Source organism: Mchenga conophoros, linkage group LG7, assembly GCF_057382185.1.
Source record: "Mchenga conophoros isolate Kocher_MC1m ecotype Shallow Benthic linkage group LG7, M_conophoros_male_GT1.1, whole genome shotgun sequence".
Classification (NCBI taxonomy): Eukaryota; Metazoa; Chordata; class Actinopteri; order Cichliformes; family Cichlidae; genus Mchenga; species Mchenga conophoros.
In genome coordinates, this window is record NC_140532.1 from 28119477 (window position 1) to 28134902 (window position 15426).

General features: G+C 40.0%; 1 protein-coding gene across 2 annotated transcripts; it reads right to left on the reverse strand.

The window, feature by feature from the left end:
* Nucleotides 1-8554: 8554 nt before the first annotated feature.
* Nucleotides 8555-14459, reverse strand: gal (galanin/GMAP prepropeptide). 2 transcript variants are annotated; one of them, XM_085281160.1, is made up of 7 exons: nucleotides 14373-14459; nucleotides 14207-14287; nucleotides 13490-13544; nucleotides 12954-13025; nucleotides 11024-11119; nucleotides 9912-9983; nucleotides 8555-8971 (listed from the first exon to the last, which is right to left on the reverse strand). In XM_085281160.1, exons 2-7 carry the CDS (start codon nucleotides 14285-14287, stop codon nucleotides 8910-8912), a joined length of 438 nt encoding a protein of 145 aa, XP_085137286.1. In that variant the 5' UTR covers nucleotides 14373-14459; the 3' UTR covers nucleotides 8555-8909. The 2 variants fall into 2 exon arrangements, with proteins under 2 accessions (XP_085137286.1, XP_085137287.1); XM_085281161.1 differs by lacking the exon at nucleotides 12954-13025.
* Nucleotides 14460-15426: the final 967 nt, after the last annotated feature.

Below are 15426 nucleotides of genomic sequence, written 5' to 3' on the forward strand. Positions count from 1 at the left end.
TCGTGACCTAAAGAAAACAAAAAAGGAAACGGCTATGAATAAGATAGGAAATAAATATGAAAAATTAAAAAGGGTAAATTTAACTAGGAAGGAATAAAATATAAATTAAGGTTAAAAATGAAATAACTGTACAACACAAATTAGAATGAAGGGTAAATTTAACTGGGAAGAATAAGATAAAATATATAAATTAAAGTTGAAAATAAAATAACTGTACAACAAAATACACAATATAGAACTATATAAGAATGTATGAAGAAATCTAAATCTAAATAAATATATACACAATAACAGCAGCTGTACAAGTATTAACCGGAAATGAAGAATATAGTGACCAGTGTTGTGCAAAAACAATGTCCAGAATGTCCAGTGTGTGTGTAAGAACCATATGTGTGGGTCAGTACTGTGTGGTGGTGTGATTGAGAGACCGTATCGCCTGCGGGAAGAAGCTCCTCCTCAGTCTCTCTGTGTTGGTCTTCAGGGAGCGGAATCGCTTTCCTGACCTCAACAGAGAGAACAGTCTGTTGTTGGGATGGCTGAGGTCCTTCACGATCTTCCTGGCCTTGGTCCAGCACCGCCTGCTGTAGATTGAGTGCAGGTCAGGGAGCTCGGAGCGGATGGTGCGCTCAGCTGACCGCACAACCCTCTGTAGAGCTCGTCTGTCCTGCATGGTGCTGTTCCCGAACCAGGTTAAGATGTTTCCCGCCAGGATGCTCTCTATGGTGCACGAGTAAAAGTTCCTGAGCACCTTGGAGGGCAGTTGGAAGTCTCTCAAGCGTCTGAGGTGGTAGAGACGCTGTCGGGCCTTTTTCACCACGGTGTTGATGTGACAGGACCATGACAGGTCCTGCGTGATGTGAAGATCTATTCTATTCTATTCTATTCTATTCTATTCTATTCTATTCTATTTAATAAAGCTGCCGTTTTCAATTAACTTCCTGTGCTGTGAGTCCTGTGTTTGGCTCCTACATCCTGCCTGCCACATAGCAAACCTTGACAGATAAATCGCTGACAATTACTGTCAATGACATACACACACGACAAGTGTGTACACGCTAGCTTATATAAGTTGATATGCACACACATAATCAGACAACACCAAGCACCACTCTTGTCTACATATTACACTTTTATGGAACCTTTTTTTTTTTTTTTTACAAACGTATGACGTACGAAGTTTGTCACATGGATGTGCATGAAGCTGGCTACAGACAGAAGAGTTTAAAGATATTTAACAAGTTTTAAAAACTACAGGCAGATGTTGTTTTATTACAAGAGACTCATAGGCCTGTCACAGCTACAGACGAACTTAAAACACCTGAGTGAATGTGAGAGCGAATGGTTGTCTGTGTTTCTATGTGTTAGCCCTGCGACAGACTGACGTCCTGTCCTGGGTGTACCCTGCCTCTCACCCTATGACAACTGGGATAGGCCCCCTCTCCCCCCGCGACCCTGAATAAGAGAATAAGGATAAGAGAATGGATGAATAAATGATTTATACTTAACAAAAAGTTATATATTGTAAATATATATGGCCCAATGTTGATGACCCCTCATTCTTTCACGTGTTTTTTTAGTGCACTCTCTGAACACCAAGATTGCTCACTTGTTCTTGGGGGTGATTTCAGCTTTTGACTAAATGAAGACATTGACAGGTTAAGTACAGCACGAACTCAGCACAACTGGCAATCGACACATATAGATAAACCACCTTTTGCTGCAATTACAGCTGCCAGTCTTTTAGGGTATGTCTCTACCAGCTTTGCACATCTAGAGACTGAAATACTTGCCCATTCTTCTTTGCAAAACAGCTCCACAACTGCCCTGTGACAGCCTCAGAGGTTGTCTAAGAGAATATTGGGAGCAACAACACCATGAAGTCCAAAGAACACACCAGACAGGTCAGGGATAAAGTTATTGAGAAATGTAAAGCAGGCTTAGGCTACAAAAAGATTTCCCAAGCCTTGAACATCCCACGGAGCACTGTTCAAGCAATCGTTCAGAAATGGAAGGAGTATGGCACAACTGTAAACCTACCAAGACAAGGCCGTCCACCTAAACTCACAGGCCAAACAAGGAGAGCGCTGATCAGAAATGCAGCCAAGAGGCCCATGGTGACTCTGGACGAGCTGCAGAGATCTACAGCTCAGGTGGGGGAATCTGTCCATAGGACAACTATTAGTCGTGCACTGCACAAAGTTGGCCTTTATGGAAGAGTGGCAAGAACAAAGCCATTGTTAACAGAAAACCATAAGAAGTCCCGTTTGCAGTTTGCCACAAGCCATGTGGGGGACACAGCAAACATGTGGAAGAAGGTGCTCTGGTCAGATGAGACCAAAATGGAACTTTTTGGCCAAAATACAAAACGCTATGTGTGCCAGAAAACTAACACTGCACATCACTCTGAACACACCATCCCCACTGTCAAATATGGTGGTGGCAGCATCATGCTCTGGGGGTGCTTCTCTTCAGCAGGGACAGGGAAGCTGGTCAGAGTTGATGGGAAGATGGATGGAGCCAAATACAGGGCAATCTTGGAAGAAAACCTGTCTGCAAAAGACTTGAGACTGGGGCAGAGGTTCACCTTCCAGCAGGACAACGACCCTAAACATAAAGCCAGGGCAACAATGGAATGGTTCAAAACAAAACATATCCATGTGTTAGACTGGCCCAGTCAAAGTCCAGATCTAAATCCAATCAAGAACCTGTGGCAAGATCTGAAAACTGCTGTTCACAAACGCTGTCCATCTAATCTGACTGAGCTGGAGCTGTTTTGCAAAGAAGAATGGGCAAGGATTTCAGTCTGTAGATGTGCAAAGCTGGTAGAGACATACCAGCTCTACCAGCTGGTAGAGACTGGCAGCTGTAATTGTAGCAAAAGGTGGTTCTACAAAGTATTGACTCAGGGGGCTGAATAATTACACACACCCCACTTTGCAGTTATTTATTTGTAAAAAATGTTTGGAATCATGTATGATTTTTGTTCCACTTCTCACGTGTACACCACTTTGTGTTGGTCTTTCACGTGGAATTCCAATAAAACTGATTCATGTTTGTGGCTGTAATGTGACAAAATGTGGAAAAGTTTAAGGGGGCCGAATACTTTTGCAAACCACTGTATTTCATGTCTGTGTGTTCCACATCCTTTTGTCAAACTCATGTTGTCATGTTTACGTCTCATTATGTTCCCTGTTTTATTTTGACAGTCTGGTGTTCCATGTTCAGTGTGATTAGTTTTGCTTCTCTTGTGGCGTCATGTTCCTTCGTGTCAGCTGTGTTCTCCATGTGTTTCCACTTCCCTCATCACCCTTCTGTGTATTTCAGTCCTCTGTCTCCCTTTGTTCATTGTTGGGTTGTCTGTTTATCTCGCCTCATGTTTAAGGATTTTCATGGCTCCTCAAGTCTCGGTTTTCCGTACTCCTGTTTAGGTTCATGTTTATGTTTATGTCATAGTTTTCATGTCTTGTTCTAGCTGTTCCCACTTTAGGTTATCATTTAGTCTTTGCCTGTGTTTGCCTTTGTTTTGTTTTGTTTTTCTCTATCAGCCTAAATAAACTGATTGCTTTTTGTTATACCTCAGTTTTTCCTCCCGTGCATTCTGTCTCTGGGTCCATACCACAACACACCGGCTTCTCAGCCGTGACTGTTTGCAATTTTTATTGAACCACTAGCAGCAACAGCAATTAGACAGCCATAGTGATTAAGGGCATAAAATGCAAGAATGTAGAACATAAAATCAGTGTTTATGCTGATGATGTGTTGCTTTTTCTCCAGCATTCACAAACCACTCTCTCTGAGATAATTACATTAATAAACTCTTTCTCAAGCATTTCAGATTATTTGATAAACCAGTTAAAATCTACAGTTCTTGCGATTAATTGCTCCTTTCATAATCCTTCTTCACCCCACAGCAATCTGGAAATATTAAATATTTAGCTTTAATGTTTCTACTAGGTTTGCAGATTTAACTAAATTAAACTACATCCCACTTTTAAAGAAAGTAGAAGATGATCTAGATGGAAGTCTCTATCCATATCACTCATGGGAATGGTTGCTTCAAAAAAAAAAAATTATGGTCTTGCCAAGATTCAATTATTTATTCTCAATGATCCAGAGGCCACATCAGAATTTCCTTCAGTTCACTTACCAGCCCCACTTCAGAGCTGAGGATGCCATTATCTACCTGCTCATTTGTGTCTATGCCCATCTGGGCCAGCCGGCGAGCATGGTGACGGTCATTTCGACTTTTCCAGTGTATTCAGTATCACTAGGCTGACCTTCCTGGGTGATAAGCTGATAGCAACACAGGTGGATGCCTCTTCTGTGTCCTGGATTGTTGATTACCCAACAGGAAGATCCCAATATGTGCGTCTTCAACATTGTGTGTCTGATAAGGTGATCAACAACACAGGGGTACCACAAGAGAGCGTCCTCTCCCCCTTCCTCTTCAACACAGACTTCAGCCACTGCACAGAGACATGCCATCTTCAGATGTGTTCTGATGACTCTGCGGTGGTTGGATGCGTCAGTGAGGGTGATGAGACAGCGAACCAGTCTAACAAAGACCAAAGAATTGATATTGGCCTTTAAGAGGACCAGGAAACCTGTGACCCTGTATTTCAACTGAGGGGGTTGATGTGGACATTGTGGAGGGCTATAAATACCTTGAGTACACATTGATAACAAACTGCACTGGATTAAAAACACCACTGCACTCTACAGTCATCTCTATTCTCTGAATCAGCTGAAGTCTTTTAACATCTGTTGGACAATGCTCAGGATTTTCTATGAGTCTTGCATGTTGGGACAGCAGTTTGAGGGCTGCAATCAACAGACTCAATAAACTGATCTACAAGGCCAATGTTGTGGGGGTGGAGCTGGACTCCCTTACAGTGGTTTTGGAGAGGCGGATGTTGTTCAAGATAAGGACAATGCTGGACAATACCTCCCACCTACTCCATGACGTGCTGGCCAGTCACAGGAGCATGTTCAGTATTCTATTTAATGTCTGTAATAGTCTGGATATTTATAATCGAGCTATTTGTATACATGTATTCTGATTCCTATTATGGTGAGGGGCTGTTTTTCTGATCAGTCTCCTGTCAGTCCAGAGAAGTTACTGACGGACTTCACGGCCACTCAGCTTAAGAACCCTGCAGACACTGTCAACCAAATAACTTTTCACCACATCCACTATCTTGATGCTGCTAAAAAAGGATGCTAACAAACCAATACCTATAATTGCTCATTTTGAATATTACAAGAACAAGAACTAGTGAAAAACAAAACAAGGAACTAAAAGGAACACACTAAGGTATAAATGATAAATTCCCACCCAAAATTCTGTCCCTCATAGGAAAGAAGTCATCTACGTTGAAAAACTCTGTACTGATAAGTTTCCTGGGACAAAGAAATAACTCCTTGGCTGTAATAATGAAAAAATGAAACATGTAATTAAAAATGCTATAGGTACCATGCTACATTTTATACAATGAGAACAGCACACTCACCTCAGCACCTCATTTCTTACTGTCAAGCTGCTATAAATAAATAAATAACACTAGCTTAATGTTAGTGTTACCACAATGGGAGCAAGTCAATGTGAAGAATCAACTTTGATAATGCTCTCATGACTTATGAGTTAAGTTCAAATTCAAAAGCTCACCTGTCCTTCATTTGGTAATTAATTAAAATAATTAAGCTTGTGTAGCTCTGAACAAGCTGAACATAAGTGTGAAAAATTGGCATAAACCACACGGAGAGGAGAAGGACGTTTTTCCCTTGGACTCTGGAGACAAGGGAATCTGCCAGTGTCGTGAAAAAACAAGCAGTGCCCACCCGTGCAGGAACTGGTCGACCTGGGCATCAAACTGTGACCTCATGCACCTTACAGTAGTCAACACAGAATTGTATAGACCTGAAATCTTCACTACAAGAACTATGGGGCTTGTTGTGTTCAATTTCTTCAAAGGAAGTAGAGGAGAAATATCCTCTGTTTAAAAAGATTTAATTTGCTTCAGCAGTTGGAATTACAAGTTTACAGTGCTGGACCTCTCTGTGAACACAGTCATCTGTCTTCACTGAAAAGACGACCCTGAATTTGCCCGTACAGTTTTATACCCCAACAAAATCATTATTATGATAATTATCTTCTTCTGGAACCAACGTGGCGCTCCTGATGTCTCCCTTCGAGTCCCCTGCTCCGCTCACGTCTGACCTCGTATCTGCTCCTTTTCCTGGAATGACAGAGACAAATACACCTTCCTGTCCAGCCTTGATTATTTAATATTAACCTACTTCTGATTCCATTTATCTAGTTCGGGACATTCTGTTCAGACTCCCTTTGCCCAGAAAATGTCCTTCTAACCATTATCTGGTGTGATGTGTAAGCATGCAGCAAAAAAGACCCTCTGCACTTCTACGTCAATTCTCAATATTTCAGTCCAGTCAATACCACTGAACGACATTTTTGACCGTCTAAACACAGAGTGCCAACTCGTTTATGAGCACATTGCATTGTGTATATAAAATCATAAAAAACTGCATCATTTAATCATTTTAAATCCTAACAGGCTACACCACGCACTGTGCAACTCTTTTATTACCCACATCTTTAGCAGTTCCACCAGTTCATTCGAAACAACAGGTAACTGACAGGACTGTGAATGCAACAACCATAGCAAGGTGCATTTCAAAATGGTGCTCTTTGAGCGAGGTATTACCAGGCAGGAGGGAGAACTCATCTGCAAAACGATGTTGCAATACAGCAGCATCTACTCTCTGGGCTTGTGTGAAATGGTCATCACAACAGAGGAAGATGGGAATGGTGGAATTTAGGAACTCCAGCCCCAACTCATCTCTTTCTTTCACCAGGCTCACGAGAAAAACTGTTTCAGCCTTTCTCCATGCTTTAAGGAGAGTAGGACCATTTCATAGTCAACATCTCCCACTTGCCGTGTGACCATGAAAGGTCCTTGCCACTTGGCAAGTAGAAGAATGGATAATACAAGCACTTTGTCTCTTGGTGAAAATTATCTGAGCCTTATCCCTCTGCTGTACAGGCACTGCTGAAGTTCTTGGGCCTGTAGTAAATTTTATCGTGATAACCTCCACAACGTGTGTAGCTTTGCTCTCGGGTCCAGAATGTACTGAATTTCTTTTTTAGCTGGGCTTGGACCTTCCTCCCAGTTTTCTTTAATCAGGTCCAACACACCTCTGCAGCTTCCTGCTGAACAGTAACTCAAAGCTAGTCAGCTATTATCTCTTCATGGGATGCCCACTTGAATCAGTGCCAGCTCCACACTCATGGCAGAAATGGTGCACAGTAGCACTGCTTCAGACCGAGTCAAGACCAAGACAAAGTCAAGACGAGACCAAGATTGAGACCGAGACAAAAAAGTCTTTAAACTGCAGCCAGATGCTGCTTCGGGTGTCAGGCATATTTATGTGTTTTTGCACTCGCACAGCCCTCCTCAGCCCTGTCTACTGTCTCACTCACTTACTGAGAGGACAGACACACGCTCCACTTGACTGTCGCGTCTCTCACGCTCTCTGTTTTTCACATAATGATATTATCCTATATCCTCGCATGTGATTGGCCACAATATGGAGGAATTGGCGCATAGTTGAGCCACTGTGTGAGAGCTGAGCAGCGAAAGGAAATTAAGTGAGGAGCCGGCTCTCGCTCAATGGGAGTCGACTCTTCTGACTCACTACAAAGCACTCTCAAAGCACGGCTCTTAGAGCGCATGACACATTATCGAACGTTACGTTGTGTGTCACGGATACTGTTGACTCCAAATCTCCCGACCACTATGTCGATCTGAGATAGCAAGACCGAGACAGCGAGACCAAGACAAGACCAAGACCACGTAAAAGTGGTCTTGGTCATGGTCATTAACAATATTGGTCTCGAGACATCCAACTCTAAAAGTGATATCCCGCTGCACTCTGGTGAAATGGCCCAATGAGGCCCATGGCAATGTGCTTAAATGGGACCTCGATTAAAAGTAGTGGGAACAAAGGCACTTTTGAAATACCTGGCTGGTTCACCAGCTGACGCTCCAGGCAGGACCACACCACTGATGCAGATCCTCTGGTCAATTATTGGCTGGGCGTAACTGGGCCATTATTCACTCCTGAGTTTTGTCATATCCTGTATGCCGTGCCACAGGGTTATTTGGCACCAACAACTGTTGTGTTCTTTTATTGTGTGAGTGTCAAGACTTACTTGCTACAGGTTGTCTCTAACCATTACAAAATGAGTGTCGGTCAGAGCTACGTCATTGCACACTATTTGACCTTCAATTTTCAAGTCAAAGGCTGAGCATAGAGAGTCGTCATGAGACTAAGAAATCTCCTGTGGCGTCAGTAATTCTCAGGAAGGCCCCAGTGTCACCACTTAACACTGTGCAGACACTACATAGGTAAAACTCTGAATTTAGATTTTTTAACATACATCAAAGAGGTGTAGGCATGTTTGTTACAAACTAATTGTAGCTAAAATGTAAGTGATAAACAGTGTAATTGACTGTTAGAAGGAAATAAATTCAAATTATTCAGTGAGTCTAGTGCCATTTATTTTATTTCACTCCATTCTCTGAAAACACATAATAGTATATTCTGGTGATAATATAGAGTTGTTTTATACAAAAGTACCAATTCTGTAGATCCACCTATAGTCAGCACACAACTACTGGCTTTAAGAGGATATAAAATTTTGTTTACACAAGAGGAGAAAGATCTGATATTGAGGGTCAGTCAGTCAGATGGTACCAGAACAAATCTACCAACCTACCAGTGTGCTAGGAGCTACAATATTGTAACATTTAGGAGCTACAATACATTTATGGCAGTTGGAGTCCAGAGAAGAGTTGAAACACAACAATTATAACAGAGAAGCAAAAGCCTTAGGGATTGGCCAGTTCATCTGATGTGACAGAAGGAGGCAGGCTGTCCAAGGCTCCCATCTCTGTAATGTTGCACAAACAGAACAGACAGAACATCAATACTGAGACATAATAGGCAGAAAGTTGTTTTTCATTTTATCATACCTCTGTTTGTTTGCACTCAGCAGACACTCTATTAGATTCACCTTGCTAACTGCCTTAATTCTTTGTGGCATTGAATCATCAAGGTATTATCCTGAGATTTTGGACATGACAAGAAAATTTTGACATGATTTTATCACATGAAGGATCTGGTGACTGTTCAGTGAACTCATTGTCATGTTCAAGAAATCAGTTTGAGGTGAGTTTGTGAGATGGCACGCTATCCTGTTAGAGGATCAGTACACTGTTGGTAACATAGGGATGGACATGGTCATTAACAATATGATCAGTTGGTACCATTCTGCCAAGACATACAGCTTGAACCTTCAGCACAAGCCTGGATGGATTCACATTTTCATGTTGTAGATGCAGAATTCAACAGGCCAACTTGTGCATCACTGAGTTCCTGCAATGTAACTGGCTGATTAGAAATACTGCACTAGCAGTCAGTTGAACAGTCTCTGACATGGTAATAATACTATCAGTATACATGGCTATACAGGATCCCTGCCAGGTTTGATCTGATGATAAACTTGTATGTTTTATTGTATGATTAGATTAAACAATTTTCAATATTATCACACCTCTAGATGTCATAAAGTCAAATATGCAACATTACATTTTCACATTTAGTTTTGTGCATGGGGTAATTTGTGTGCTAATTCAATAGAAAATGAAGATTCTATCACTGAAAGAATATTTCCATGTTTAACAAATGGACTGATATACAGACCTGAAAAAGTTCGCTAATCAAACTTTGGTGTGCTTTTAAGAGTTTGTCGTTACAGTGACTTCTGTATGCAGACCTGTATTATTTTGTTCATGAACTCCCCTCGCTTTCAAATAAGTGAGAAGCATTACCTTTAAGTTTGAGGTATGACAAGAAGTCAATGACAGTGTGGATAATTTCTTCATCTGCTATTCTCAGGGCGCCTGTGGAGGTACATCAAGAATGACAGGTTGAAATGGCAGGAGCTCTGATATACACAGATCATACAGAGAAATGAAATTCTCTCAGATACTAAGGTTTACGATACAAGTAGGAGTATTAGATTTAAACAAAGCATCAGTTGTGAACTCATGAACAAAGGTTAATGGGAATGAAACATGAAGGCTACTGAATTCCATACAAAGTAGATGTGTCTAAGCTTTCTTTAAAAAAAACAAAACGTAAAAATGTAAAACATTTCACCTTCCAATGATCCTAGTTTGACTAGCCCTCACACTCTGTGATTATTGCTTTCAGCCTTAGTCCATCGCAGTGGAAATGTTTCGCTGCTGAAAACCAGTGAAGATTTCTACAACAGTAATTTAAAGGCTTGATGAATGGAAAATCTTTATGACACTTTATGACGCGGTGAAAGGAGAGAGATCGCTTTAATTTTGGTATGCTTTAAAAGATGTCTTCTTTTTTTTTAGATTAAACGGTACAAGCACTGCTTGTCTTGTTTTTGCTGTTATTTGTTTTTGTTAGATTTCTTTATTCAGTGTTTTAGATAAATGATCATAAAACACATAAAACATTTCCAGAGTTTCCAAAATATAAACTAGCATTTTTTTTGTAAAAGACACAAAATATTAAATAATACATCAATAAATAATCTGGGGTATTATTTTGTTTAGGAACTTGAGGCTTTATTGCACTGTTTCCCTTTAAAATATATGTGGCTCCTCTTCTTTTGGGCTATTTAAAGGACTTAAATGACTACAAGTTCCTATTTTCTTCAAGGCATTTTAGGTCTCCCCCTCTACCATCTCCTTCCTCAGTGTTCCTTATACATTAAAGGTAGCTAATCAACATGACAGCTATACATAAAACAGTAATAAAAGCAAAACATTCAGTATATCAAATTAAATTAACCAAGAAGATACATCATAAAATACCTTTTGATTATTGTTAAATAACACTCGAAATAAAATATCTTCTTTAAGAGGAAGAAAGATTGTCCTGTTTCTTTGTGAGACATACAGACCTGTTCTGAAGTCCTCCTCCTGGCCTATGTCCCTCTTCCCAGCCAGACCCGGCTTGTCTCCTAGTCTCGTGTGTCCATGTAGTCCATCTAGTCCATCTGGATAATGAGGAGTGATCGCAGTTGATGCGCTCATACAAACATCAGATGGCCCAACTAAGCATTTAATTAATTCATTCCCATTATCAGCTCAGTTCACTAGAAATTCAGCAATTTTAACATTTTGGTAAATGTGATTTATGTGTAATTTTCATGTACTTACAATAATAATAATCCTTTTCAGCTGCTTAATTTTTAATATACTGGCTGTGACATTTAATTTTCTGTTTGATTAAGGTGAAAATGACAATTGACAAAGTAAAAATAATATGGAGTAAATGGTTAAAGTTTTGTGTATGTAACAGAAAATACGTACAAATATCCCACTGGTTTAGAGGCATCATACAACAGACACACACACATACACAGTGCACACCGCTACCTGATTCCTGTAAGAAGTTCTAAAGGACATTGTTCACACGTCACACAGTTTCAGCATGATATTTGGTTTGTAATTGTTTGGTTCACTTTCCAAACTCGTACAGACCACCTGCAGGGCTTGGCTCATGGAATTGCAGTAAGTAGAGGTTTGATGGAAGGAATAGAAAAAGCACACTTGTTGAACGGCAGTTTTAACAGACAAGTAAATGCACTGAAACACTAGTGATGATGAAAATCAACATAAAATAACAGGCAAGCAGAGGGTTTTACTTAGCCATGGTAGTGTGCTGTAGACTGTCGGTGTGTCTCCACATTTACATTTTAATTTGTTTTTTATGTGCCTAAAGAGCAGGTTGAGGTAGCATGTGCAGAGTTCAGTGGCCTCCGGTTAAAATTGTAAATTAAAAAGATTTGCATTTCCTTTTTTTCATTTGCTTTAATTACTAATCATACTCTTCCCAATTCCAATAATAACGGTAACTGTACTATTGTACTACATAGTATTCTTAAGCTAGACCAATAATTAAAAATGTTATTGTGATATTTTGAAATTAAAGAACAGACAGCAACCTGACTGAGATTTGTAGTTTAACATGTGAAGCTCACATGAGTTGAATACATTATATTGGCTCATATTTGTATTTGAAGAATGGAAAACATGTACAGTATCAGGCCAGTTTGTCTCACTTTGCAACATTACTCACCAGCTACGTGTTGTTATAGTGAGCTCACATACTTCAGTGCTGTCATTTACTCTGAGTGGTTTTTACATGTGACAATTGTTTGACTCTAATTGGGGGCTTCGTCATTAGCTAAAGTAGTCCTTGAACTAATACCCCCTGTTCTCTTTGTGTGCTTTTAAAAGTCTAGCTAAAGTTTTACATGTGAGACCCTGGCATGAAAAAATAAGGTATTTTAATGATGTTTGCCATCCAGGGTAAAAAGGTCCTATTGGATCTACCTTGTGTTTTGATCTTTACATACAATCTTTTATCAGCAAATTGTTAATAAAATAAATTGGTAGCATGACTTGAAAATATTTTTGATAATATTAAAAAATGTAAAACTTCTAAATTAAGTTACTGGGCTATCAGCTCTTTGTCAGCTGTACTGCTATTTCGGATATCACAGTGAAAACTCTGTGTTAGTCAGTGCTACATCTTCTCTGCAGTGAACGTGACGATAGTCTTCTAAACGATCGTATTTTCTTCCCATTCTGTCAACACGATGCATCTGGAGTGTAATCCTCCAAAGTCTCAAAAATGCTGTATGCTAAACCTTCCTTAACTCATTCTTGAGGTCATCAATGCGTTACTTGGCTCAAAGCACAGACAGAATTGCAACATTTGTATACATAAGCAAAGAAACAAAAGCAGCTAAAAGGTGTGATGTTTAAACAGAGCAATTCCTGGTGACCCCAAGGCCCTGCAGCAGCTGTATGTTTCTATCTTACATTGAGTGACCAGCTCGTCTCTGCCTCTGGCACTGGGAGAATCCTTTATCTGAATTAGGTGATCAATACGACCTGAAACACAGGATGAGGCAGGAGCAACCTTTACCTGGGCTTCACACACACACACACACACACGCACACGCACACGCACACACACACACACACACGCACACACACACACGCACACGCACACACACACACACACACACACACACACACACACGCATGCACACAAAGGGACAACATTCTTCAGGGTTCCTGCCCTGGAATGACTCAAACTCCAGCTGGTAAGAATATATACCTTGACACACAGAACTGGATACCCAACAGTCACTCATGATAATCTTTGAATAACACTAAATTAGCATTGGGCCATTTCACCACATACTATTAATGAGGCTTTTGTAAACAACGTTACTGGAACAACCACAAAACAATATGCGCTGGTGTGTGCATGTAAGCTTCTGTGTGTGTGTGTGTGTGTGTGTGTGTGTGTGTGTGTGTGTGTGTGTGTGTGTGTGTGTGTGTACACTTACGGGGCCCTAACAAGTAGCCAGCGCTGTTCATAGTCCAGCCTCGCTTTTCTTTTGCCTGCAAGATATAAAGATGGATACAATAAGCAGCTAAAGGACAAGGAGACAGTTTTAATGAGTTTTTGATGTGTAAATCTAAGAGCATTTTTCTTAAATGTAAAACATCCTTATTGTCATGGTCTGTAGGCTTGTCATATGCCTGCAGGGAGTTTGTGTATTTTACTTTCCTAGTAAATTTCTGAATATGTTTTTTTCCCCCTTAGTTTTCTTACATGTGGATTCTTAATGTGGGTTTATTTAGGGTCTCTTGGAAATCATGGAATCATGGGTTGGTTCCTTGAATTGAATTTAACCTCACCTGCATCTCTGTGTTACATGTTGTAGCGTCTGCTATTGGGAAGTTTGAGCTCTTGGATTTGGTCATGGTCTGTATGGTTTCATTGTGAATCTGTGATTTTAGCTTGTTTTGTCTTCATTCACTTGAAGATTTGAACTTTTTACTACTAATATACTCACATATACACATTTTATTTTTGTGATTGGCTGCTTAAAAATTTTGTTGTAAACTAAAATAGATTACTTTATAATGATATTTGATATCATTTTGACATTTCTATTAGTCTCTGTTGTCTTTATGTCTTTATTGGTACATTGATTCTTGGCACCTAAATTTAAGTGGGAGGTTAACATTAACGTTGTACTGAATTTTGAACTGCTTACCGCAACAACTAGCCCGATGGTCTCGGAAAGAGTTGCACAAAAGATGAGCGACATGCAAAATATCCCAAAGCCCCTCTGCATCTGAGAAAGAAAAAAACACAATATTAACATGACAACAAAACTATTTGAAAGCATGCCTTTAAAGGCTACAAAAACTGTAACTTACCTTTGATGTGACTTCCTTCAGTCTGGTTCACGTTGCAGTCAGCAGCAGAAGTTGCCTGGCGTGTGGAGCACTGGATGAAAAGCGGACTCCAGCCACCTTTTATTGTGATTTCAGCCCGACCCTCCTGCTCTCTTTTCACGTCAGCAGCCCCTCCTGCACACAGCATGGGCAGGTCACGAACAGAACGCATTATGAAATTCAATAATATCACATAATGCTATCATCAGATTTTCTTTGTTGCCCTCAGAGACTAGGCATTGAATTGCTGTATTTTTCTGTCCTAATCTGATATGCGACTGTGACTGCTTATTGCACGAGCTTCATGTACAGGCGGTCAATAAAAAAATCTACTTGCCAGTTTTTCAGGATTTGTTGTCATTTTTTTTTAATTTCATGAAAAAATTCATCTTTGTTGCTCTCACTGCTTTTAGGTCTGATTTTATGAAGCACTTAATTTTGACAAATTATATTTTAACAGAGCAGTAGTGCCGATTTATTAAAGGTATAAAAATAATAACAACCTGCAACGGCGTTTACAGTCATGCCATTTACAGTCCAAAGTAAAGTCACAACCCAAAGGATTTACAAAGAGTGTAGTGAGCAGAAGTGTACAAGTAGATCACTTTTAAGGATGTTTCAGCCTTAGTGTGTCACAGTTATAATTTACATTTACCTCGGAGTCATTGAAAGTCATGTCCCTTGCAAATAAGAATCTTTGTTTGCACTGTTGTTAAGTTATCCTGTAACAACAGTGTTCTGCAAAGCTCACCATATGTTGTCCATGCTCTGAAACCCGTGTAGATGTCATTTTTCTTTTATTATAATTTTATTTTGTAAAACTGTTATAAAGAGTCTCCATCAAATCAATAAAGGAATATAACGTAAGGAAGAAGAAAGAAGATCAATAACACTGAAAATCTTTTTACACAATAATTCTTCATTTGGCTGCATCAGGGTTTGATTTAAGCACAGGTTCAGTTTTTCTTTATAGATCAGGGTGGCAGTTTATACGCCCTGCAGCAGATACAGGAGCCATCCTTGCCTCTCTCTTTCT

Excerpts from the sequence above, each read along its gene's own strand:
- gal (XM_085281160.1), bottom strand. The coding sequence starts at position 14,287 with ATGCAGAGGGGCTTTGGGATATTTTGCATGTCGCTCATCTTTTGTGCA. Across the intron at positions 9,984-11,023 it reads GGAGGAGGACTTCAGAACAG|GCGCCCTGAGAATAGCAGAT; the intron begins GTCTGTATGTCT and ends GTACCTCCACAG. Across the intron at positions 8,972-9,911 it reads GTCATACCTCAAACTTAAAG|AGATGGGAGCCTTGGACAGC; the intron begins GTAATGCTTCTC and ends GCAACATTACAG.